At 58.4% G+C, this 23,603-nt stretch overlaps 6 protein-coding genes across 6 annotated transcripts; 1 reads left to right on the top strand and 5 right to left on the bottom strand.

Annotated features, from left to right (window-relative positions):
- Positions 1-1,008: 1,008 nt before the first annotated feature.
- On the bottom strand, positions 1,009-6,413 carry BKCO1_1700080 (h+ nucleoside cotransporter; the record flags this gene model as incomplete). The annotated part of the gene is made up of 9 exons (XM_020271697.1): positions 1,009-1,762; positions 1,938-2,230; positions 2,274-3,049; positions 3,132-3,213; positions 3,325-3,634; positions 4,217-4,649; positions 4,705-5,384; positions 5,437-5,865; positions 6,034-6,413. 9 exons carry the CDS (start codon positions 6,411-6,413, stop codon positions 1,009-1,011), a joined length of 4,137 nt encoding a protein of 1,378 aa, XP_020131608.1.
- Positions 6,414-9,431: 3,018 nt separating this feature from the next.
- On the bottom strand, positions 9,432-9,959 carry BKCO1_1700079 (shwachman-bodian-diamond syndrome protein; the record flags this gene model as incomplete). The annotated part of the gene is made up of 3 exons (XM_020271695.1): positions 9,432-9,509; positions 9,569-9,692; positions 9,793-9,959. The coding sequence occupies 3 exons, from the start codon at positions 9,957-9,959 to the stop codon at positions 9,432-9,434; spliced, it is 369 nt and encodes a 122-aa protein (XP_020131730.1).
- A 710-nt stretch (positions 9,960-10,669) lies between these two features.
- BKCO1_1700078 (rho guanyl nucleotide exchange factor) lies at positions 10,670-14,012 on the bottom strand (the record flags this gene model as incomplete). The annotated part of the gene is made up of 2 exons (XM_020271694.1): positions 10,670-12,883; positions 12,936-14,012. The coding sequence occupies 2 exons, from the start codon at positions 14,010-14,012 to the stop codon at positions 10,670-10,672; spliced, it is 3,291 nt and encodes a 1,096-aa protein (XP_020131729.1).
- Positions 14,013-14,825: 813 nt separating this feature from the next.
- On the top strand, positions 14,826-17,143 carry BKCO1_1700077 (gtp-binding nuclear protein gsp1 ran; the record flags this gene model as incomplete). The annotated part of the gene is made up of 10 exons (XM_020271693.1): positions 14,826-14,990; positions 15,047-15,119; positions 15,176-15,513; positions 15,575-15,665; positions 15,719-15,764; positions 16,158-16,275; positions 16,390-16,482; positions 16,543-16,696; positions 16,751-16,956; positions 17,012-17,143. 10 exons carry the CDS (start codon positions 14,826-14,828, stop codon positions 17,141-17,143), a joined length of 1,416 nt encoding a protein of 471 aa, XP_020131732.1.
- Positions 17,144-18,135: 992 nt separating this feature from the next.
- On the bottom strand, positions 18,136-20,185 carry BKCO1_1700076 (n-acylethanolamine amidohydrolase; the record flags this gene model as incomplete). Its single annotated transcript, XM_020271692.1, has 2 exons — positions 18,136-19,825; positions 19,911-20,185. The coding sequence occupies 2 exons, from the start codon at positions 20,183-20,185 to the stop codon at positions 18,136-18,138; spliced, it is 1,965 nt and encodes a 654-aa protein (XP_020131731.1).
- A 410-nt stretch (positions 20,186-20,595) lies between these two features.
- BKCO1_1700075 (ubiquitin-protein ligase sel1 ubx2) lies at positions 20,596-23,347 on the bottom strand (the record flags this gene model as incomplete). Its single annotated transcript, XM_020271691.1, has 4 exons — positions 20,596-21,014; positions 21,088-23,052; positions 23,108-23,251; positions 23,311-23,347. The coding sequence occupies 4 exons, from the start codon at positions 23,345-23,347 to the stop codon at positions 20,596-20,598; spliced, it is 2,565 nt and encodes an 854-aa protein (XP_020131734.1).
- Positions 23,348-23,603: the final 256 nt, after the last annotated feature.

The following is a 23,603-nucleotide window of genomic DNA, read 5'->3' as shown; positions in this document are numbered from 1 at the left end:
AAACCATGCAATATCGTCACTCACCATGACGAACATGATCGCATATGAAGATTCGTCTTTATCAGATACTTCCTCCATGCGCAATTAATCGGCTCGCCGCCACAGATAACACAGTCATAAACATATTTCGCATATTGCCATACAGCCGCATACAACTTCTTCACTTTTCAGAAGACGAAGAACAAAGCAATCCTCCCGCCATCTGCAGCACACGCCCCGAATCCTCGCACCCATGCACCTGTCTGAGCCCATCAACCCGCTCATAAAGAAAGAAAGAAAAATCGTGACTCTCCACCACTGATCTCATGCCCATGATCACCTGCCAAACACCCCAGCCGAGCAGCGCGCCTCGCAGCCAAACTACAAAGCCACAACCGCATTCCATCCACCCAGATTCGGCGCGTTCACCTCCCAGAGCCTTGCGAGACATGCGGGAATCCGTCAAATCCTTGTTTAATTATGCTTTGACGGATTAACTGTCCTTTTCCTTGTGCAGTTGTCTCAATCCCAATCCACATTGATTTGATGCTAGGCAGATCCCGGTGACAGAACCTCGAGAGACGATGTGTATACCATCATCGTGTATTGGTGCTGATTAGTGTCAACGACGCATTATGCGGCGACGACACGGCAAGTGCGGTTGGTGTTCAGGAGTTGATAGGCATAACGGCGCTACGGGCGGGGGCAGCCAGAGCAACAGAACACCTGGGAGTCGAATGTGATGATAAGTAATGGACTAGATCGCCACTGTATTGCAGTGGTTCCGGGTAGTTGACATGTGAGAGGTCCAGAAATGGTAGACGATGGCGCTTATGTGCGGCCGATTTATATGCATTGCTCCTTCCGCTGACCAAAGGCGGAGAGAGAGACAGAGACAGAGTAAATAAACCTCCAGCCAACCCCACCCCCACCAACGCCTCTTTCTACCTACCCATCCCCAAACGCCAGACCAACCCATTACCTCCACCACCCAAAACCCCCCCGTCACCTCAGCTACCTACCACGCACCTACGCAGCCCCACACCCCCCAACCTCCGCAAACGCCCCGCCGCCACCACCGCTCCCCCCGCTCCCACCACTCCCACACCCACCACTCCCACTCGCACTCCCACTCCCCCCACTCTCACTCGCCGCATCCTCAATCATCCGCAGTATGTCCTCGGCCGCGACCTCGTTCCACAGCCTCCGCACCTCCCTCTTGGCCCGGAACAGCTCCCCGGCCACGCCCCGCACCTGGCCCGCCGCCGTCTTGGCCAGCGGCCACTGCGCCGCCAGCTTCTTCAGCGCGCCCATGCTCAGCCGGATGAGTTCCTTGAGCACCGCGTCGTCGGCGGCGTCAGTTGGCGGCCCCGCCGCTACGGGCGGGGGCATGTTCCCAGCCTGATCCAGCGAAGACGACGGGTTGGGACAACACGCGTCTTGCAAAAGGGCGGCGCCGGCACCGGCGCAGCTGTTGTTGTTGTTGGCACCGACGTTGTCGGAGCCGCCCGCGTTGGGCGGGACGAGCGACCAGGCGGAGAGGTGGACGACGGAGGCCATGACGACGGCGCACGTGAAGAACGGGGTGAGCTTCGTCAGCGGCTGGACGGGGAGGCGCACGAGGCGCGAGAGCCGCCGCGCCGCCGCGGCGCACTTTGCCGTGTGCGTCTCGCGCGCCTGCGTCGACACGAGCGGCGCGCACTGCTTGACGCACGTGCGGATGTCGTCGGCCGAGCGGTAGGCGTCGAGCGTCGAGCGCGGCTTGTGGAGGAGGATGGTGCTTCTGCGGACCGGCCGGTGGGGCGCGGGGGCGGCCCCGGTGTGTCAGTGGGAAAGGAAGAAGGAGAAGAAGAAGGGGGAGGGGGGGAGGGGGAGTAGTGTGTGGAGCGGTTTTCAATGGAAGTATAATGAAAGGGCGAACTGGGGGGAAGGGAGGGAGGGGGTTTATTCTGACTTACGTATCTGTTATCATGTGTGCTTGGAATACCATGTGGTCTAGCTGACCGTCGTGGGAGACGGCCTCCCGTTTGCTGTCCGGTAGGTGCAACGACCAGTTCACAAGACACGAATCGGCAGTCTCGATGGCGCGGAAATCGAGCACGTCTTCGCTCGTCACGGCTAATACTATACCCAGGTTTCGCACGGCGTCAATCCGGTACGCAAACGATGAATACTCCACGTCGTCTTCCGCAAAAGCCGAGGCGTCATATTCCTCGAGCGTCCCCGACAGAGGGACGTACTGGAAAGCCGTCTGTAAGCAACGGTCAGAACGTTAAAGGTAACGGGCAGCTTACCCCCGAAGCATATTCGGCCTCCTCGCACGGCAGAGGGACGTCAGTCAGAACGTCCCTCAGCCGAAAATTGGTGCGCTGGCTGACGCCTGCAAAAAAGCCATCGGCAACGTACAGCTCCCACCACGTCCGCCTCCAGCTCTCCTCCAATACGCGGTTGCCACAGCCGTTGCGGATGGCAAAATCCCGCTCGTTCATGCCGATGGCGAGCGCAATCTCAATGGCCTTCGACAGCATGTCATCGGCCATGACTGATCTGTCGTTGGCCTTGAGGCCAATGGCGTAAAGCAGCAGCGCCTGGACCATAAAGCCATCTCTGGGCAGATTCTGCTGGAACAGAGTGTACCGAAGCGCCTCTTCCGTGAGGTGAGGCGAGGCCTGGGGCACGTAGCAGGCTCCGATGTACTGGATTGCCATCTCGAGATGAGGTTGGCGTTTGCTGTTACTGCCACAAAGCCAGTCAAGTAGGTAGCTACGGGGCATCAAGAACGGATGGGCCGGGGCGAAGAAAGAGAAGAAAGCGCTGCACACCATGTTTGAGAGCCCACACTCGCCCTGCCGATGGTTGAGCAGCTTCGGTGCTGCCGTCACTTGGCTCTGCGGGCTGACAGTCATCGCCTCGGCGGATTGAAATGTGAAGCTGCCAAACTGATCTGGCGACGACGAGTTACCACCCGCTGTGAGCGCCTCTAGCGCCGCGAAGGACGGCGATTGCTCGTGCTGTTGCGAGGGAGGGCTGACGGAGATGGCTGCCGCCGCTGCGGGCCCAACCGCACACGCTACGAATCGCAGTCAGGAATCAGAGAAAAACGGAAGAGGAAGAAGGCAGCTATGCACAGCTCTTGGTCACAAAGGACGTACCCTGCTGATCCGGCCGCGATTCTCTTGGGGACGGCCTGCCCATCTGATCACCCGCAGTCCTCTTCCGTGGGCCTTTGTACCCCTGCAGCGATCGTCAGCAACCCGCGCCTTCGTCTACTCCATCACTCCATCACCAAAATGCCGAACAGTAACGTGAGAGGCATGGGGGAAGGAGTAGTGCGATCTCACTGACCCTGCGTGACTTGACGTAGCTACATTCGCTCCCGTCGGTGGCGCATCTCGTGCACGGCTCGCCGCCACTGCACTTCAGATGCTTGGACCGGCAGGCGACGCACGCCAGCGGGATGGGCTGCTTGCCGGCGGCCGAGGACGACGACATTGACGACTGGTGCTGGGGGTGGTGCTGCTCCCCCGCGGCGACGGGCAGTGGGCCCGGCACGCCCAGACAGGACATGGCGCTGAAGTCGAAGCTGTCAAGATGCGCTGCCATTGCGGCGGCCGCCAGTACGGTTTGGCTGGTACGTGTGCGACGTGAAAGAAGGCTGGGGTAGCGTGTCAGCCGTTTGGTTTGCGGATACTGATCGAGGCTCCCAGCTGTGCGTCCCCAGCGAACATCACTCCTGCGAGCGAGCGGAGGTCTAGGCACGTCGGTGGTGATGTAAGCGCGTTGTAAGAGAAGTTGAGTGGACGAGGCGGCAGGAGACCCGTTGCAGTCAGCTGCCCGGCTTGTTTCTGCGCCATGCTCGGCCCGAGATACGAGAGCGAACCTAAACCCCGACGTGAAGCCTACTGAACAGCTCCGCCAATTGTGGTTTCCAGGAACAACGTCAACGAGCAGCACGGGATCGGCCAACATCACTTTAGCGGAGCAGGCAGCAAGAAACATTGTAACATATTGCATTCCTTTTTGGGTATCCAAGATACCACCCTCCGGCCTCCCTTCCAGAGTAGGCTCTACGGGTGTCTTAACCAACGAGAGAAGACCGCCTAGATTCTTTTCATCACGTCACATCATCCACAAACAGTAGGGTATTACAGCGCTCGGAGTCGTAGCTCCGTCATATGCGCAGGCACTTCCAACAAAACACGCCGCCAAACCAAGCCCGCACCAGCCAATTACTTACGAGCTCGGCGTGAAGAAGCTCTCCTGATCGATAATCACCATGCCCGCAATACTGGCCGACGACAGCGTGGCCAGGATGCCCGTGAGAAGAGCCGACACGGCCACGCGGGAGACGTCGCCCGAACGACCGGGAGACAGTTGCGACAGCACACCAATCTGGTTGCCCAGAGATCCGATGTTGCCGAATCCGCAAAGAGCATATGTCGCAATGAGACGAGACCGGCTGCTGAGATCGGTGTAGTAGGGGTCCGTGGTAAGATCGCTGTACGCAACAAACTCGTTGGCCACGATCTTAAGTCCGATAAGACGGCCGACGCGCAGGAGGTCCGCGCCGCCCTTGTCACGGCTCACGCCAAGCAAGAAGGCGACGGGGTAGAAGAGGTATCCCAGAATGAGTTCAAGGGTCAAGTCATAGTCGCCGTCGAGGTTAATGTCTGCGAATATCAGGATCTGCCCTTTCAGTTTCACGTGAGGAACATTTGGACTTACAGCGACCCCACCAAGTGAGCAATCCGTCAATCAGCGCAATCAGGGCGATGATGCAGAGAAGGTTGGCCAGGATCATGCCAGCAATCTTGAGACCAAGCCAGGCACCGTTGGCGAAGGCGTGGATGAAGTTGGCAGCCCGGTGCTCATCATCATCCGGAACCACGACGCGACCAGCCGTGAGCGTCTCCTCTTCCTCGGGATAGCGGAGCTTGCTCATGGCGATCGAGGCAGGAATACTCATGACGCAAGACGAGACAAGCGCCTGCGCGTTGATGCCCATGCTGATGTACGAAACAAGCACGGAACCGGCGATGGTCGCAAAACCGGAACACATGACCTGGTGGATTTCGGCCATGGTGAGGTGAGCAATGAAGGGCTTGATGAGCATAGCAGATTCACCCTGGCCGATGAAGGGGGAGGCAGCGGCGACAACAGCCTCGGCACCAGAGATGCGCATGGCCCAGAAGAAGAAAGTGGCGAACTTGCCAACAAACCACTGGATGAGCCCGACATAGTACAGGAGCTGCACGAGAGAGACGAAGAAGATGATGGCCGGCAGAACGGTAATCAGGAACCAGTGGATCGTCTCGGGAATCGTATCCTCGGTCAAGAACGCGGTACCCTTATCGGCGAAGCCAAGCAGCTCACGGGCGAGAGTGGAGATGAAGTTGAAGATGTCGCTGCAGGCGGGTTAGGCGTGCACTCACGAGGCGAGAAAAAGGAAGAACTTACTATCCGGCCGTGGTGCGCAGGACAAACAGGGCGATGATGAACTGCATCAGCATACCGACAATAACGGTGTGCCAGATGATGCGCTTCCTGTTCCGGGACGTGGCCCAGAGACCGAATATGAAGACGATCAGGCCGAAGATGCTGACTGCACGGTTGGCCCTGGTGTTGTCGGCGCTCTCGGGGCTGGCAAAGGTGCCAATGAGGAAGACGGCGACGACCAGCAGGGCGGCAGCAGGCGTCCTGAGCTTCTCGGGGATGAGCGCAGCAAAGCGGACCCCCGTGTTGCTCCACACGAAGTGCATGGGCTTCGTGACGATGGAAATCGGGACATGGAAGAAGATGATCCGAAGTGTGACGCACAGGTAGAACAAGAATGGGATGATCCAGTTCTTGTCATTGCGGTGCAAGATCAGACTTGCGATCCACCATCTGTCGTGCCAGTGTCAGCCCAAAGCTCCACACGCAGACGCGTCGTCTCGCGACCCCGGCGAAATAGTTTTTTTGTTTTTTTTTTTCACGCCGACCGCCCGACACGCCACTCTACCACCGCACAAAGAACACGGGCGGGGTGCAAAATTGAGAGAAGTGGCCACATACCCAGTGAACAGCAGCCAGATGGCCAGGTGGAAAAAGATCCTGAACCTGGAGTAGAAGCGGCCGACAGGGCCGCGCTTCTTCTCATCCTCGGCGCGGGCGACTTGGCTGGTGCTGCCCTTTTCGGCGTCGTCGATATCGATCACGCCCTCCTTCTCCAAGCTCTTCTCGCTGGCACCGCGGTGGTGCACGGTGGACTCGGCGGGAATGGTGGCGGCGCCGTGGGTAGTGCCCTTGGAGTAAGCGATCTCGTCCCGGTGGCCCTTCTCGGCGGTGTCGTCGTGGTGCAGGTGCGGATGGGAGTGCTCGCGCGACACATCGAGGGCAGGGTCCGGGTTCGCCGCGACGTCAGACTGGGGCGACGAATTGTGCTCGGCGGCCATGGTGCAGGGAGGGGGGCACGCTGGGTGCTGCTGGGTCGGCGACGGCGTGCTGGGAGGTGCTGCGTGAAAGGAAGAAGTCCCCAGTCGACGTCGCGCAGGCCGAGCTCGTGTAAATAGGAAGCAGCGGCGCGCGACTCACGCTGGTCAGGCCGTCGAAGGGACCGCAGCTATCTCGACTGCCACACCCTTGGCAACTGCCGCATCCAGCTAACGTCCGTTACATCGGCGCCCTGGCGGCTCAGCAGACGGACTCGCCGGTCCACTTCGCCCCAGCACCGAGGCCAATCCCAGCGAGCTCGCTTTGCGGCCGCCGATAGACGCCGCCCTTATCAACCCCGTCGTCGCACCGGGCCAGCCTGGAGTCCCGGCGGCCGGCCTTCGCGTCCGCTGGGCGCGTGCTGATTTGCCCGTCGCAGCACCCGCGATAAAGAAGTGCCGGCGCTGACTCCCCGATGTGGCAAGGGTCCAGGACGCGGTGGCGTTGCTCCCTCCGCGATTCTGGCCCACGGTTATCTACCCACGCCCACCACGCTGCCACACTGCGGCGGCCCCAGAGAAGCGCGCCCGCCTTCTGGAAGCCCGTGGGAGCCGTGGGAGCCGTGGGAGCCGCCCCCATCCCATGCATGCAATCCTGCCAGCTCTCTCCAGGCGAGCTCCGATCTGTGCAGCCTGTGGCATGCGCACTCTGATTCGCCCACCCCTCAACCTAGGTTGGACCTTTCCGGCCCTGCCGTGCCGCTCTGGGGCTCACTTGCTCATCTCCCGCCCGTCCAACGCTTTCCCCGGACTTCCCAATGGCCACGGGCTCCAGTATGATGGCTGCGGGGGCGAGGGCCCACTGCCTGAACGCTGCAGCAGCTGCTTCTGGCCGTCCGCAGAGGGAGCGTGCTCGCGTGCCGCCCGTTGGAAAGCTGATGTCGGACAGGGTTGTAACTCCTGCGTCGGTAATGGGCAAAATCGCCCGCTGGCTGCTATCGCTGAGGAAACGCGGATGGCGCCGATGAAATATCTCGCTTTGTTGTTTCTCTTTCCATTGCAGCAATGGCCCAGATAAGGGCCGGCCATTTCGCGCGAGATTGGCGCTCCAGAAGCCCGGAAATATCCTATCTTTCCCACCGCGACCCAGCATCTGGTAATGCGATTCCGAACACGGCCCACCCCTCGTTCTTAACGTGGCAAGGAGCATCTACTGTGTACGTAGTACGCACGTACTGCCGCCCAGCGAGGCTCGGCCAACACCCTGCCGGAAGCTTTTCAAAAACAATAAAAATAACTTGACTCGGCCCTTGCACACGTGATACCCAATGCCCCCATTTCTATCCACAATTCACTGGTTTCAGGCACTATTTCTGCAATTGCACCCCATCTCAGCCTTCAGCTTTTTTTTTTTCACGGTCTCTTGATATTCCGGGCCTGTCCCTGGTATGAGATCTGCGCACCATCACGCAGGAATTCGTAACCTCTCGTAAGCTCGCAACTACTCTGTCAAGATCAGACGACCGAGCTCAGCAGCTTACTCGGACATGGACGCCCTCACCCCACCAACCAGAGCCAGATCGTCTTCGAATTTTCTCTTTCCGACGATAACAGACTCGCTCCATCGTCCAACGCGACCGCGTTGCTCTCTGCCCCTCTCCAAACGTGCACGAAAGCCACGCCGTCAGGACACCCGTCAGCGCGCTTAACCATAGGTAGTCTCAGATCCTTCCCGTCCGAGCCCGCCGCCACACACGAAAAAAGCGAAGAAGTCAACGTGACGGCGGGACTCGGCGACAGCGACGCCACAATTCCCTCACACTGACTCCGCGCGTCCTCCGTCCCCTTCCCCTCCCTTGCGGAAAACATCTGTTGTGCGTGTGCCCTTGCAACGTATCAGCGTACGTCCGATGGTTAGCGCTGAGTCGTGCAACAATGCCGGCTTGACCTATCAGGCGCACAGATCGCGTCAAACAAGATCTGATCTTGAATTATACTCGCGCTAACGCGAGCACTGTACCGACGATCATAAGGCAGGCACGCAGTTTCACGCTCGCCCCTGCTCTACCTTGCCCTGACAGCTTCGTTCTTTGCGCCAACCACTAGAAATACTTTTTTTTTTCAACAAAAGGTAAAACAAAGGTGGGCTCGTATGTACGTCTCACCATTCACGACAATGGCGTTCCGCGGTGGGCTAGGTACCGATGTTCTCGCGTGACGTGTGATGGGTCCCCATTCTAAAGCCGCGTGTAGCCTCGACAACAGGGCAGAGCATCGGCCAGGGCAAAGGCTGCTAGAGTTGGGATACAATGCACCTTGGGTCACATATTCGTGGTTCATCCCGATGATCAGTGAGCCTTTGATAGTACCGTTGAGAGACTGTATTATTAACGCTATTTCGTGGGACTCTTGTACGGGACGACGCTACCTCTCGTGACAAATTTTACAGCGCGAAGAAAACAAGGGTAAGAAAACCACGATCACTTCCTGGAAATGTCAAAAACATGACGACAAACCCCGATGTTTATACATGGCGCGCCCAAAGGTAAAGTATCCCAAGGGTGAATATGGTAGGCAACGTGCCTGAGGCTCATTGCACGTGCACGTGCCGGGATTGCCAGACTGACCCCGCGCTGACGTCATTCTATGCAAATCATTCGTCCCCCCGCCGGGTGAGCTGAAAGCTGGCGCAAACGACACGAAGGGGCAACCCCGCCTCAGAGGAAGATGCCAGTTGAGATCAGGCGACAGTGGAAACATGCACAGTTCTTCGTCTCGTAGACATCATGGCCATTCATATCGTCTCGTGAGACTCTAGTACTATGTAAATTTTATGGCGGCAGGCCCCCGCTCTTCCGCTATTTGGGGCGCCGAAGCCATATCGACTGCAAAGCGGGGTAGCTGCACTGCCTTGTAATGCCCCTCATCAGGGGCTGCGATGATGCCGTGTAATCGAGAATAAAAGAGACAGATGAAAACCCGTTCCCATTCGCCTAATCATCGCTGGGTATCCGAATGATGCCGTAGTGGAAATGAGAAGCTTTACGCGACGCTGCCGCCATAGCCGTGGGCGACATTGGCGCCCTTGGACTGGTTGGTGTCACCAAAGCGACCCTTCTCCTGTTGTGGAGTTAGCTGCCTGCTCACTGCATCGAAAATGAAGGGGACAGAGAACATACCTCGACCGACTGGACGTCGCCCTTCTCGAGGATCTGCTTGACGACATCCTCCTCTTTGTGCGAACCGAACTCGTTCTCGAGCAGGGCGTTGGATGCAGTGTCCAGGATGCCCTGGTTGCCGTGCCTGTAGACGAAAGGGTCAGCCACAGTCCATCACAGGTGCTTGACTTTCGGGACGGCGGGGTGCGAGTGATGTCGCGTCTTGCGGAGCGGGGCAGACTCACTTGTGGGTGACGAAGATCTTCCAGCCGTTCACAACCTGTGCCAGAGGGACGGAGCTGTCGGCCTTCCAGTCCTTGACGGCCTTCTCGTTCTCGACGAAGATGACGAAGTCGTCCTCCTTGCCCTTGTAGTGGACCTTGGTCTGGGTGGCATCGCCGCGGGTAGGCATTGTGATGTTGTGGGGTTGTGGGTGAGAGATAAGTTGAGTCGTGGAAGAGCGTGGGGTAGCGTGTGCTGCAGGTGTGTGGTTTAGAGTGTGTGCCGGCAGCTTGGTGGGATGAGGAGGGGTTTTGTAGCACAGCATCGGACATCGACGTCATCGGAGCCGCGCACGGAGCACCCGCCCAGCTGCCTTGCTCTGATCCCAATACCTGGCCTCCAGCCCTGCCCCGCCATCGCCCAACCCACCCAAGGCGTGCGTTTCCATGCCTTTCCGCTGCATCACGTCAACGCCCAATCTAAGGGTGCGCAATCATCCATTCCCCACAGTCTCGTCGGAGCCCGGCTGATGACGCAGGGGTATGATCGTGCTACAACCTTTATCCAATGCAACCGAAAAAGCCGAAGGAGAGAGCAAAGGGAATCTAGCATCGCTGCAGAAGCCTAGTCACTGTTGAGATACCCCAAGCACCCGCACGGGTACCTTGCATGCCTTTTGCGCCATCCCCCACCCAAGAGAAGCCTGCTGCCCGAAAAGAGAAAAAGATGCACCATCTGCGCCCCAAGACCCCTCGATGCGCCGTCCCACCTCCCTACAGCCAACTGCGCGTCCAAGCTCTCTCTCCAACCTGCCCCTTGCGCCAAGTCCCTGCAGGCCCCAATGATATCATATCCCAACATCCTAACCATGCCCAAAAATAACCGTCATTAATGCAATATTCAAGGTGTCGATCCCGAAGTAGATGCCCTGGAGGAGGCCAGGGCCGCCTTGCTGGTTTCATTTCTTGTCGACCAGAATTTGAAGAGTCTTGTGCGCGGCTTGATGAATCGCCTGAGAGGAGAGGCCACCGGCGTCGACTCCCGTGCCGGCGGGTGGAGGCTGCTGGCCCTCTCGGGTGTCGCCTTTGCCTTGGCAGGTTTGACTTGTGCCGGCAAATCGACCGTGGACCTCTCCACCAGTGCTGGCAGCGAGAGCTTTTTCCTCAGCGTGAAGGATGGAGGCCGCGGCGATGGCGATAGGCTCATTGCACGAGGCAAGACACCGGGGGCAACGATTCGCTCGCCGGACCTATCCGACAAGTATGCCCGGTTGCCACGTCTTCTCTGTTGGCTGTTCTTGAGGGGCGTGATAAGCTCAAAGTCCGCCGGCAGGAAAGCATCCGGTGCCGTGTGGAAGTCGACCTTGATTCCTGGGACCGAGACGGACTTCCGCATAGCAGATGGTGGTGACTTCCGCCGAGGTCTCGACCTTCCAGCCTCTTCTCTGCGAAGCTGGCTGAGGCTGGCGTAGCTTCCTGAGCGCTTGGAGAAGTCTGAGCGCCTCGAGAAATTGCTGGTAATGCTGGCCATGCTAAGCTTGCGCATGACTGAGTTTGCAGAAGCTCGGATAGGATTGTCGCCGCGTCGTGGTCCCATTCCCGGGTAAGGGAGCGTGTCCTTCGTCCACACGTCACTGATGATCGTTTCCAGCCGGATTCGTTCGCCTCGTCTTGGTGCGAAAGTGGGAACGAGCTTCGATGCAGACAGCTGCGACTGCGATCGTCCCACAGGAAGCGAAGCTGCGGATTGAGCCGAATCCGTCCTCTTCTGGGCCTGCGTGTTCTTAATGATTACCTGCTGAGGGTGCATCTTGGGCCCAAGGGTCGCCGCCCGCCGGATCGACATTTTGCGCGAGAAGTTGTTGGGTGGGCCGAAGGTAGTCCCGATACTCTTCAGGTCAAGCAGCAAAGAAGAGAAAACATCTTGAACGCTGCTCCTTCCTTCAATGAGGTCACTGTTCTCAGCAGCAACCCGAGAGCGTAGGCTTGTCTTCCACACCTCCTCTTCCTCAGCGGAACAAGCACTGAGTATCACCTCGTAAAGCCTGTGACCGGACTCAAAGACGAGCTTCCATGTGAATGGCGCAGTGTGACACTGTAGTCCCCGTCCATTATCCGACGGTTCAATGCTCCCATTGGCCAAAGTAATGGTAGCGACGACTTCGTAACCTGACGAGCTTTTGTCTGCGAGCGCGAGCAGTAGACAAGAGTTGAAGAGAATACAGATCATGTATTTGCCTTCGGTCCGCTCATTGGTCTGATATGTGACGTGCAAGATTCCGCAAAGAGACACGTGGCCCAGTAATCTTGTCAGGAGCGCGCGAGGCAAAGGCTGATCTTCTGGAAATATCAAACGATCTTGCAACAGCCACGTCGTCTCAATGAGCCTTCGCGTAATCGGATCATCCTTGGCATTGTTGATTTCCTGGTTGGCATCTTTCAGACGGTAATAGGTTTTCTCCAGCTCTGCATGCGCAACTGGGTCGTCCGCGACTGGAGTGTGCTTGAGCAGGTCGGCGAAGAGCAAAGGGTATTTGGAGGGCCGTTGGATTGGTTTGATCAGCAGATCTGCTAAAGTCAAGCCCTTCTTGCCGTTTGATTCCTTCTTGTTGTCCGACACAAGTGTGGTCGACAAGGCTTCGATGCCTCTTTCGTAATCATGCCAAGCGGCAATTGCTCGATGCGAAGACTCCAGCTCGCCGTTGACGGACTCAAATTGCGCACTGTATTCCTCGTATGCGAAGAATCTTTTCAAGAATTTTTCAAACAATCTCGCAATATCTGCAACAGTCTTTGTGTCTGTGGTCAAAGCGATAGGAGTTGCGTCTTCCTGATGTTCGAGATCCAGTGAATGGCGTTGCTGCCGCAGGTGGACCGCTAGCCCCACAACACGCCCTGGCACAATGTCCACACTATGCCACCTGGAGTGTTTTGCTTTCCGTGGGCGTGGGCTACTCGAGACATCGTCGTGCGTGTACTCGGAGTTTGGTACGATCCTGTGGAGTTCACCCAGAAGATCCTCGTGGAGTTGTAGTATCTGCGAGACGTTGCGGTGGATGGCGGTCCGAGTCTGGCTTGAAACCGATGGGGCCGACTCAAGGACAGAGAAGTATACCTGGAAAAGGTCAATTGTTGACTTGCGTGCAATCAAGGGCAGGCGTCCTCACATTGACAAGAACCTTCAAATCGCCGATATATCCTTCTTCGGAAGCAATGATCTCCTCCACAATCCGTCGTCTGTGCCTCGCTCGTTCCAAGACTCGCTCGTCCATGATGGGGGTGATAGACGGATGGACGGAATCACCAGGAATCCTTGTATCCGACAAGGTGCTGCCTCGGTGGGCATGACTGGTACGACTGCGTTTTGTCCCGAGCCTGGTAAGGGGTGCAATGCTGGTGCCGGCTAGGGTGATAGAAGCTGACTTGACTGCAGTGACAAATGCGAGAGATGATGTCAAAGATGAGGACTTCTTGTGACCATCCTGCCTTGGTGAGCCGTCCATCCTTTGCTTTTGATGTTCTGTCTCCGACCCATCAATGGTCCAGCGTTCGAGGGGGTTTTTCTCGCGCCGTTTGTTGCGACGCCGAAGAGTACTCACCCATCGCCTAAAGGGAGCTGTCTTCACGTTGGAGTCGAGGGCCGAGGTGTCATCGTGTATGCTCTCGTCCGACGACATCTCTTTTTCCAATGGTTGCTCTGGGCATGGCATATCGAATGCGATGCCATATGCACCCAACCCCTCCGGGACTTCAATAGGCCAACTGATAGAGTCAGTCTCAGAGATTGTGTCATCCTGTATGGTGGAGGCTGATTCCTGGAACGTTGAGGCCGGTGATGAGACGGCGTCATCAGACTCGGTAACATGGATAGAGTCGGTCGTTTCCTTGGGGACTTCGCGGATGCTCGGCGAGGGCGGCAGAGGGATGTTTGAGACCCATGTCATTTGCTCTGGGAAGTAGTCATCTGGATGCTTGAGTGTCAAGGCGGATGCCGAGAGCTCGCCGATCAGGTCTAGCAATGACCGAGAAGAGAGTTTCGGAGGTGCATTTTCGTTCGTCTTGAGCCAGGGACCAGGGTGGATGGAAGTCAATGAGATAAGTGAGGTAGCAGATACGTTGCTGGGTTTACAACGTCGAACAGTATTGACAGACTCGTTGGACAGGGGTGTGGCTGGACGCAGGTACGGCGTCTCGCTGAAAGACCGCTTGAGCGGGCTCTGCGCAGGCACCGAGAGGTATGCCATGGCTGGAGTAGGCAAGGCTCAACAAATCACAGACGGAGCTTTGGCTTCTGGCGAGACATGAGAGATAAGAGCTGATGCGACGGCGAAGAGAAAAGTTGCATGGCGGTGCGGCAAGCTCAGCTAGACGCGAAGGGAAACTGGAGAGGAAAGAGGCGGGAGTGCCAGCACTTGCTCGCTCATGGGGGCAAGAGCAGAATGCGCAAATGAACAGAAATAAGACGCGGTCCCAGGTGCCTGCGACAGGGTAGCTGCCATGCAGAACCAGGGGAGGGCAATTGCTCAGAGACATGCGGCGTGAGGCGGACCTGCCTCTCGCCAGATAGAAAAGCCCCAGGGTCTGCGCCGAGCTCACAATGGATCTTCATGGCAGCCCACGGCGCGAGAGAGTGAGCAGGAGTAGCGGGAGCAGCGGGTACAATTCAGATAGATTCAGGGCTCGCTGATTGTTACCATGAGCGTCGGTCGAGAACTCGACTGACTCATTGCGTAATAGATAGCAGGGCGACGCACGGGCGCGAAGGTCTGATAAGACTGGCGCATGGTGGAATCGTAAGATGATAGCAATTTACCGGCTATACGAGATGGGAATCGTGGTGTTGGAGAAGACGAGCGGCGAGTCAGCGTGTGCGCCGCAGGGCTGACGGGCGCGTGAACTTCGGCTTCAGTTCCCCGCCATCGTGCGCTCGCCGCCTTGGAGCTCTGGCACCCAAGCCTTCCCGCTTTCTGAGCTGCCCGCACAAGCTCCCTGTCCGCCGCTCCACTCCAGATCCCTAACACGTCGGCCGACCTCCCACCGCCTTCTTTACGGAATCGATGGGCCTTCACATGGACGACTTGCACACGCCGTCGGTGGTCTCCGGCCCCACTAGCGGCAGCTCCAATGGCGTCGCCAAGCGGGACATGTCGCTGCAAGAGCTCATGGTCGAAAAGGACCGCGTCCAGAGCGAGCTGTCGGCTCTGAGCTCCGTCCTGGACTCTGTACGTAGCCTCGCTCCGTAGGCGGAAGGTTGCTGACCAAGCCTGCCTGCGTGCAGCATGGCGTGAACATGAGAACCAGCTTGACCACCTTCGACGGCTACCCTAGAGATGACATCGATATCGCACAGAGTACGTTGGTTCGCCCTGCTACTGTCACGGCGGCACGTCTAATTCAAGCCCGCCAGTCCGGACCACGCGCGCGCGGATAATACACCTCCAGAACGACCTCAAAGGTCTATACGAGAAGATCGAGAAGGGACTGCATGCGCACCATGCATCTCTGCAGCGGGAGGCGGCAAACGCTGCAGGCACAGGCAACACATCAAGCGCGGCAGGCGCCAGTGCCACGGACGATGCGGCTCTGCAGGCACCCTTCGCAAAGGTCAACGACGTAGTGGCCGGAAGCCCGGCCGATAGCGCAGGCTTGAAAGCAGGGGACAAGATATTGAAGTTTGGAGACGTCAATTGGATGAACCACGAGAAGCTCAGCAAGCTGGCCGAGACGGTTGCGCAGAACGTGGAGGTGAGTTGCTCAGCAAGCTTATTTCTGCGGTTTGCCTCGGCGACTAACGGAACGGGGACAGAGGCCGATAGCGATTCGAGTGGCCAGGGAAAGCGGAGGCGCTGGGCAGCTAGACCTGCAGCTGACGCCGAGGCGCAATTGGGGCGGAAGAGGTATGTTGGGCTGCCACCTGCTGCCGCTGTAGAAAACAGCATGCACCAGGCAGCGGCGTTGGGCGCGGGCGGCTTCGTGGCACGGAGGGAATGGGCACGGTATCATTGTAGAGTGAATTGATGGCGCAGCAATGCATGCACGCCGGGCTCGAACGGGCGGGGGAGGTGAGAGCGTCAAAGCAGGCTTCAGCGATCGCCTGCTGCCTTGCCAACTCAAGCGGCCGCCTGCAGTCTTGGCGGAATTTTCCTGATGTAAACAGTCACGTGCGCCGCTAGCTGAGAGCAAAGGCTGATCACCGACCTCACAACAAATCTTCCGAGCACTTCACTCCCACCCTGCTCGTTTGCCGCACGACCATCTTCGAGGCGCCGTGCTCATCCACCGTCCTTCCCATCGACGTGAGCCTTTCCTGACGCCCGCGAGCTGCCGGTGCAGCCTCGGCAGCTCGCCCTACAAAAAGAAAATCCCACTAACCCGCCCCGCTCTCTCAGATCCAAACAACCGACTCCCACGACACAACCCCGCCACATCTTTTCTCACGACATGGCCGACGCCCAGGCTCCCCCGACCTTCAAGCTGGTCCTCGTCGGTGACGGTGGTACCGGAAAGGTGTGTTTTGCAAATCCTCGCTCTGGCGCTTGCTGTCGCCCATGTTGCGTCATGCCACAGTGTCTGCCCCTCAAAACCTTTGCGACCTGTCTCACTGACCCGCTCCGCCTGCAGACCACCTTCGTCAAGCGCCATTTGACTGGCGAGTTCGAGAAGAAGTACATTGCCACTCTCGGTGTCGAGGTTCACCCTCTCGGCTTCACCACCGTACGCATCCCCTAGCGCCTAACAGCGACTTTCGTCGACCGTACGCTCACACGCGAATAGAACCTCGGCGCCATCCAGTTCGACGTCTGGGACACCGCCGGTCAGGAGAAGTTCGGTGGTCTGCGCGATGGCTACTACATCAACGGCCAGTGCGGCATCATCATGTTTGATGTGACCTCCCGCATCACCTACAAGAACGTTCCCAACTGGCACCGTAAGTTTTCATGACCCCAAATTGCAGCTAAACGCAAATCTGAGACTGTTGCAGGTGACCTCGTCCGTGTCTGCGAGAACATCCCCATCGTCCTCTGCGGCAACAAGGTCGACGTTAAGGAGCGTAAGGTGAAGGCCAAGACCATTACCTTCCACCGCAAGAAGAACCTTCAGTACTACGACATCTCGGCCAAGTCCAACTACAACTTCGAGAAGCCCTTCCTCTGGCTCGCCAGGAAGCTCGTCGGCAACCAGACTCTGGTATGTTGTTTCGATCATTGTAGCAAACGCAAGCTTGCTAACCACGCCGCCACAGGAATTCGTTGCCGCTCCCGCCCTCGCTCCTCCGGAGGTCCAGGTCGACCAGGCCGTTCTGGAGCAGTACCAGAAGGAGATGGAGGATGCTTCCAACATGCCTCTCCCCGACGAGGAGGACGCCGATTTGTAGATTGCTTGCGAACGAGGGGCTTGTCACACGGACAGGAGCCAAAACTAATGATTTTTCTGGGCATGCTATGATATCAAGATAGCATTCGGACGGTACGAACATCAGGAAGGCAGCAGTTCTATGTACGGGTTTGCTTGCTAGCGATTTCAATTAGACAGTCTTGCTTGAAACGCAGACGGGCGAGACGGGACCTCCGAAAAATTGACCTCACATGGCACAGCCAAGCCACAAACAGCCTTCCGATTCTCTATACCCTTGGAGATGAGCAGGACCATTGGCAATAGGTAGTTCAAAACTCTAGACCCGCAAGCTCGCGGCAATCCACTTCTTTAGCTGCGGACCTTTTACCCCACTTTTGCATGTGTGTACGCCCATCCGAGGAACATTCAACCTATCAAGCGCGCATTAAGGCTTGGGTATCTGCGTCTACCCCACATCGATTGTTGTTCCAGTACGGTGCTCTCAGAGGCTCAGCAACGAGCGCCTGGGGATGTTGATGACGCATGGCTCTATCGTCAAGGCTTCCCCGCTAGTGACTTCAACACATTGTTCTAGGCGTGTTTTCCTACCCTTTCATTTGCTTGCCCCTTCATGCCTCGGGGAACATCCTGTGTGTACGCTATTTGCAAGAATGCTTTGCAACGATGTGTATCCCCACTGACAAGTCATCTTACGGCGAGAATGATGTCAGCATGCCCGACAGCCCACGCACGCCATCACAGCCTTTGCCTGCTGCCCTTGCGGGGAAAGCTCATGGAGTGAATGGTAAATGGCTTTCACCACAAACCTCTCACGACGTCGTTCTACATCGCCGTGCAGTCTGAGATTGAAGCTACCATCTTCAGATGTTCCTGCGTGAATTATTCCCATTTAGATATCCGCACCCTTATCCAAAGTTGAGCCACCCTCAACCATCACATACGGCAAAATATAATCAAGAAGCCAAATTTCACACCACCCGCACACGGGGAGCCAAACTGAAGTCCCCCAATTCACTGCGACCCCTCCGTCGCCAACCCGAGCACATCCACCCAAGCGGCGGGCCGCCTCCTGCCGCCCTCCAGCGCGCCGTTCAGATACGCCTCGACGTCGTACCCGAAGCCCAACAGCGCATCCTCGGCGCCCCACTCGGCCATGCCCATCAGCGCGACGGGCACCTTCCCCTCGCCCTCGACCGGCTCGACGTACGCGACCGGCGCGCTCAGCGCGGGGCAGCCGGAAAAGTTTGCGAGCCAGACGTACTCCATGTTGCGGATGCTCATGTTGCCGTCGCTGACGCCGTAGCGCAGGTCCGCCGCGCCGCCGGCGACGTGCCAGCCGGCGTTGGGCGTGGTGGGCGTGACGACGACGAGGCCCGGGTGCGCGCGGTAGAGGTGCGCGAGGTGGTCCATGAGGAGCGCGCGCACCTTTTGCGCCTGCAGCAGGTCGACGGCGCCGGCGCGCGAGCCGACGCTGATGAGGATCTTGTTGGCGGGCGTGAGGGATGAAAGCGCGGCCCCGAACCCGGACGCGATCTCGGAGAGGATGGTGAGGGCGTGGGCGGACTGGCCGGCGGCGAGCAGCGGGAGGTGGATGGGCACGGTGCGGTAGCCCTGGGCGGAGACGAGGTGGTCGATGGCGGCTTGGACGGCGGCGCGGACGGGCGGGTCGGCGCGGTCGAGCCAGGGCTGGCAGATGCCGAGGAGTTTGGGGCGCGAGGGCGAGGCGGTGGCGGCGCGCGCGGCGGGCGTGCTGGGCGAGGCGAAGAGCGCCGACGAGACGTGCTGCGCGTCCGGCGCGGCCATGACGCGGTACGCGACCTCGAGGTCGGCGACGTTGGCCGCGATGGGGCCCAGCACGCCCGTCGAGGCGGCGAGCGAGGGCGTGGGCCGGCCGGAGACGCGGCCGTGCGACGTCTTGAGCCCGAAGGCGCCGCAGTAGCTGGCTGGGATGCGGATGGAGCCGCCGCCGTCGGCGCCCAGCGCGAAGGGCAGCAGGCCGGCGCCGACAGCGTAGCCGCTGCCGCCTGACGAGCCGCCGGTGTAGTAGTGCGGGTTGTGGGGGTTGAGCGGGGTGCCGTGGTTGGGGTTGGGGTTGTTGTTGGTCGTGTCGAGGCCCAGCTCGTGCATCGTCGTCTTGCCCACCACCACCGCGCCCGCCTCTTCCCACCGCGCCACGCAGAAGGACGTCTCGCACTGTCCGCCGCCCGACCAGTCGTGCTGGGTGCCGAGCCGCTTGCGGTACCCCGCCACGTCCACCTCGTCCTTGACCGAGACTGGCACCCCGTCCAGCACCCCGAGCGGCTTGCCGTTCTTGTAGCGCTCCGTCGAGGCCGCGGCCGCGGCGAGGATCAGGTCCTCGCGCAGCTCGATCCAGGCGGTGGCATGGGGCGACGGATTGGTCGCATCGCGGCGGATGAGCGGCAGGAGAGCTTCGATCACGGCGGTGGGCGTGGTGCGGCCGGTCTTGTAGGCCTCGTGGTAGTCGTACGTGGAATGGAACCGACCATTGGCGGTCGCGGGGGGGAGGCGAGCCTCTTCTGGCGATGCGGCGGCGTCTATGGGGAGGGATGAGTCGTGGTCGAGAGGAATAACGGTGGGGTCGTAGCGCGGCGCAACGTCCTCAAGCTCCTTGCGGCCGCGCAGCCGATTGAAGCCGGTATTGTTCCAGAGGTGGTTCTGGATGAAGCCGACCGAGGAGATCCTAGCAAAGCGTCAACGCCGCAGGCTCTTTGTCCGTTTAGTGGTGGTATCGAGGGAAATGGTGCAGGACAGAGCGGGGCGCGTACAGTGAAGCTCCGTAGTAGAGAGGCAGGCCCCGTACGACCGGGTTCTTCGGCACATCAGGTGCTTCATAAGGAATGTCGACGTTCTTAACATCGGGATAATTGTAGAACTTAGGGAGACCCGACTGGGTTCCATTGCTTGCCATCTTGGACCACGATTTTGGCAAAGGAGCAGCAGATGTTTCGGTGTCGTCTGTGAAGGAGCCGGGGGAGCTTGAGACAAGCTCATGACCTAGGCCGGCCCATTCTCTGAACCGAGCGCTCCAACACAGCTGCATGTGAATATGAGCCGAAAGGTTTCTGCTGTTTATATAGTCACACGTTCTCCAACGAGCAGCGCCGAGTGGCATGCTTCTATTGGCCGGCTTGCCGTCCTCCAATATGCAAAGGCAATCAACAGGGACTTGGCTATCTCATAGTAATCCAACCATTCCAGCTTGACAATGCAGGTTTGCATGCGCTAATCAGCCTCGCGGTATGAATGTTTCTTTCTCTCTTCTTCACTGTTCTATACAAAATGTAGACATACAGGACTCCGTGGAGTCTGTCAGGACTGGGGTAAAAATCAATGGTCGCAACACAATGCCTGATGCTTATTCACTCCATGCATGTACGTCGACTCCACGGCGTAGGGTAATTCCATCCAAAAGAGAGCTAAAACTTGCAATAGACCCAGCCGACTACCCTCTCAGTGCCCCACACCACCCGCGACCCAAGCGTTAAAATTCGGGTCATCGGGGGGTGGGAAGAATCCGCCATTAGCTGGAGGACCATCCTGCCGTCTCTCGTCCCCATTGTGGCCATTATTAGCCCCTTCCCCCTGGTGAACACCTCCGGCCTGTTGCTGTAATCGCTCTTGCTGCTCTCTTAAACGTCGTGCGCGTTCCGCTGCCTGGTTCCGATAGTAGACCAGGAAAGCCAAAACACCAGCGAGACCGAGAATAACAACCGTATCAATAATGCTCTCATCGATGTCGTCGTAGTAGTCGTCCGCAAAGCCCGTTCCATCCTCCCAGTCGTCGATTTCCATGTTCTCGTAGTAAGCGGCATCACCGTTTTCGAGAAACGTAGTGAGCCATTCAGCGAGTGACCGGGGTTTGCTGGGTTCTGCGGATCCATGGGTTAGCGATTTTTCGGGATCATCCATTGTGGTGTCGTAAGATGTGTGCCGTAAACATACCGGGATCATCTTGAATGGAGTTGATGCGGCCGTGGGTGACGGTGTTCCACCAACTTCTCGCTCTGAGCTTCATTAGCGCGAGTTTGACGGGCAAGTAGGCCTCTCTGTTGGTCTCAAGAGCTTGGTCGTAGAATCGCTTGGCCAGATGGAAATCCTGGTCTAGGCCGATGCCATTCTCGTGCATCCAGCCCAGATTCCAGAAAGCCTGGGCACTCTGCATTGTCTCCGCGGCTGCTTGATAGCAGGCTGCCGCCTTCTCCTGATCGGATCCATCTGGCGTGCCCAGTCCATCGAGGTAATAGTCACCCATCTTGACCAAGGAATCAATGTTGGACTGCTTGGCCGAGCGTGTCCAGTAAATGAGCGCGAGGGCTGCATCCCCAACAAGCTTCACCTGGCGCTTGGCGACAGGCAAGATCTTGTCGAGCGACAGACGCGGCCGGGACTGGTCCAAGAGGTAGGCAACGTTCGCCTGCCCGGCCTCAAAACCTTGTTCGGCGGCCATCATATAGCCAATAAGAGCTGACTCGGAGTCGCCAGCTTCATACGCTTCGTTGGCCTCGCGAATCGGCGAGACGACTGCCTCGGCTTTTTCGGAAACGATCTTGTAGTACGTGACAGCCATCCCACATGACTTGTCGCGACCGACTCCTTGGTTGGCGAGTTCGGCGAGATAGTAGAATGCCTCGAAATGGCCGTTGCGAGCAGCAAGATCGAAGTACTTGGTGGCGACGGGGACATCGCCTTGATCCAAGAAGAGTGCACCGAGGCGAACTTGTGCGGCCGCGAGATCCAGATCGGCCGCCGCTCCGAAGTAGTCGGCAGCTTTCACAGGATCTGCCTCCACGCCGAGCCCTTCCAAGTACATGATGCCCAAAGAGAACTGGGAGAGTGAGTCGCCGTATTTGACACCACGTTTGAACCATGTAAGGGCAATCGGGTAGCTCTGCTCAATGCCCTCACCGCGAAGGAACATGCGGCCAAGGTAGCCGGCAGCTTTTGCGGCCAAACGCTCGACACCAGGAGGGGCATCCTTGTTCTCTTTCCCGTCCTTGCTCCAGTACACTCTTGCCACGTCCAGAAAATACGACTTTGCCGCCTTAAGGTCACGCTTCAGCTCTCTGGAACCGTCGTAGTGGAGTTTCCCCAAGCTGAACGTTGCCTTGTGGTCTCCCTTCCTGGACATGAGATCCAAGTATTCCAACACATCATCGAACGATGCGTGGGTGTCGGAAGCCGCGCCTCCAATCTTCGCATTGGGCCCCGCGCTGCTCACGCTAGCACCCTCTCCATAGACACCACCGACATCGTCGGCAATACGATAGGCCTCCTTGATCATGACATGGCCTCCAGGCGGACCAGAACGCATGTATTCCACCGCCTTGTCGGCGACCTTCTTGTACCAATACACAGCCTCGTCGCAGTCTCGCGGTGTGGCAATTCCAGTATGGTGGCGGTAAGCGATAGTCATCTGCGATCTGACGTCTCCGCCTTCAGCCGCAAATGTGTGGTACAGCATAGCCTTCGCTTGATCTTTTTCAACAGCTCCACCAACGCCGGTAGAGTACATCAAACCAAGCATGTGCTGGGCAGTGGCATTCCCGTCAAGGTTGGCCAGCTCCTGGTATCTTCGAAATGCTTCGTGATAATCGCGGGGGTGGGTGTGGTTCCCGTAGAAGTTCATTTCGGCAAGGAGGAAGATGGCGTCGGGGTTCTTCTGCGCGGCGGCGGCTTCCAGCAGTTTGGTGGCATCGGCCAGGGGCTGGCTTAGCTTCTTGGGATGGTCGCCGGTGGACAGAGGCTCGCGCTGGGGCGGGCCATTCATGAACAGGAGAAAAAAGAGCTCCTTCGCATAGTAGGCGGTCGAGCCCAGCACGCCGGTTGGCTTGGTCAAGGTGGTCAGGCGACTGCTCGAGGGGCGGATGGTGTGAAGGAGAGCTGCTGCTTGGTGAAATTCGGATGCGCCTGGCCTACAAGGTCAGTGTCGGGCCATAGCACGCGCTGCTGCGGCTGCACGCACCTCGCTCGGGGCTTCCCTGGGCTTCCTTGTGCCAGCCCGCGTCTGCGAGCACCTGCTGGCGGTGTTGGTCATCGTAGGCGTGAGCGGGAGCTTCTTCTTGGGCGTGGCGGGCGGAGGCGAGAGCGGCGATGGAGAGAACGAGGACTGGGTTGCGGGCAGTTAGCAGCTGGCAGTGGGGCGAGGACAGGTGGGCGGGAACATACAAAACAGCGGCCAAAGCCGCGGCGAGGGTATGTTCATTGCGCCGGGGGCAAGTCGTGGAGATGCAGAGTCCCTGTCGGGAATGGCATGCTACCGCAAGAAAAGACGCAGCATCACTCTCCTGCGACGCGCGTTTGGGGACTGAGGGCGGGAGAATGGACGGTTGGCGCAGCTGGCAAGATGCCACATTGAGCTCTGGCGGCGGCGTCACGCACCGGTGCCAAGCCGGCAGCGACGCCCTGCCGCCCGCGCACCGACGAACAAGGCCCCCGGCACTTCCTGGATGCGGCTTTGT

This window comes from Diplodia corticola (assembly GCF_001883845.1).
Source record: "Diplodia corticola strain CBS 112549 chromosome Unknown scaffold17, whole genome shotgun sequence".
NCBI classification, from domain to species: Eukaryota; Fungi; Ascomycota; class Dothideomycetes; order Botryosphaeriales; family Botryosphaeriaceae; genus Diplodia; species Diplodia corticola.
Note: the sequence above shows the minus strand (reverse complement) of the source record. Positions and strands in the feature narration are given on the sequence as shown.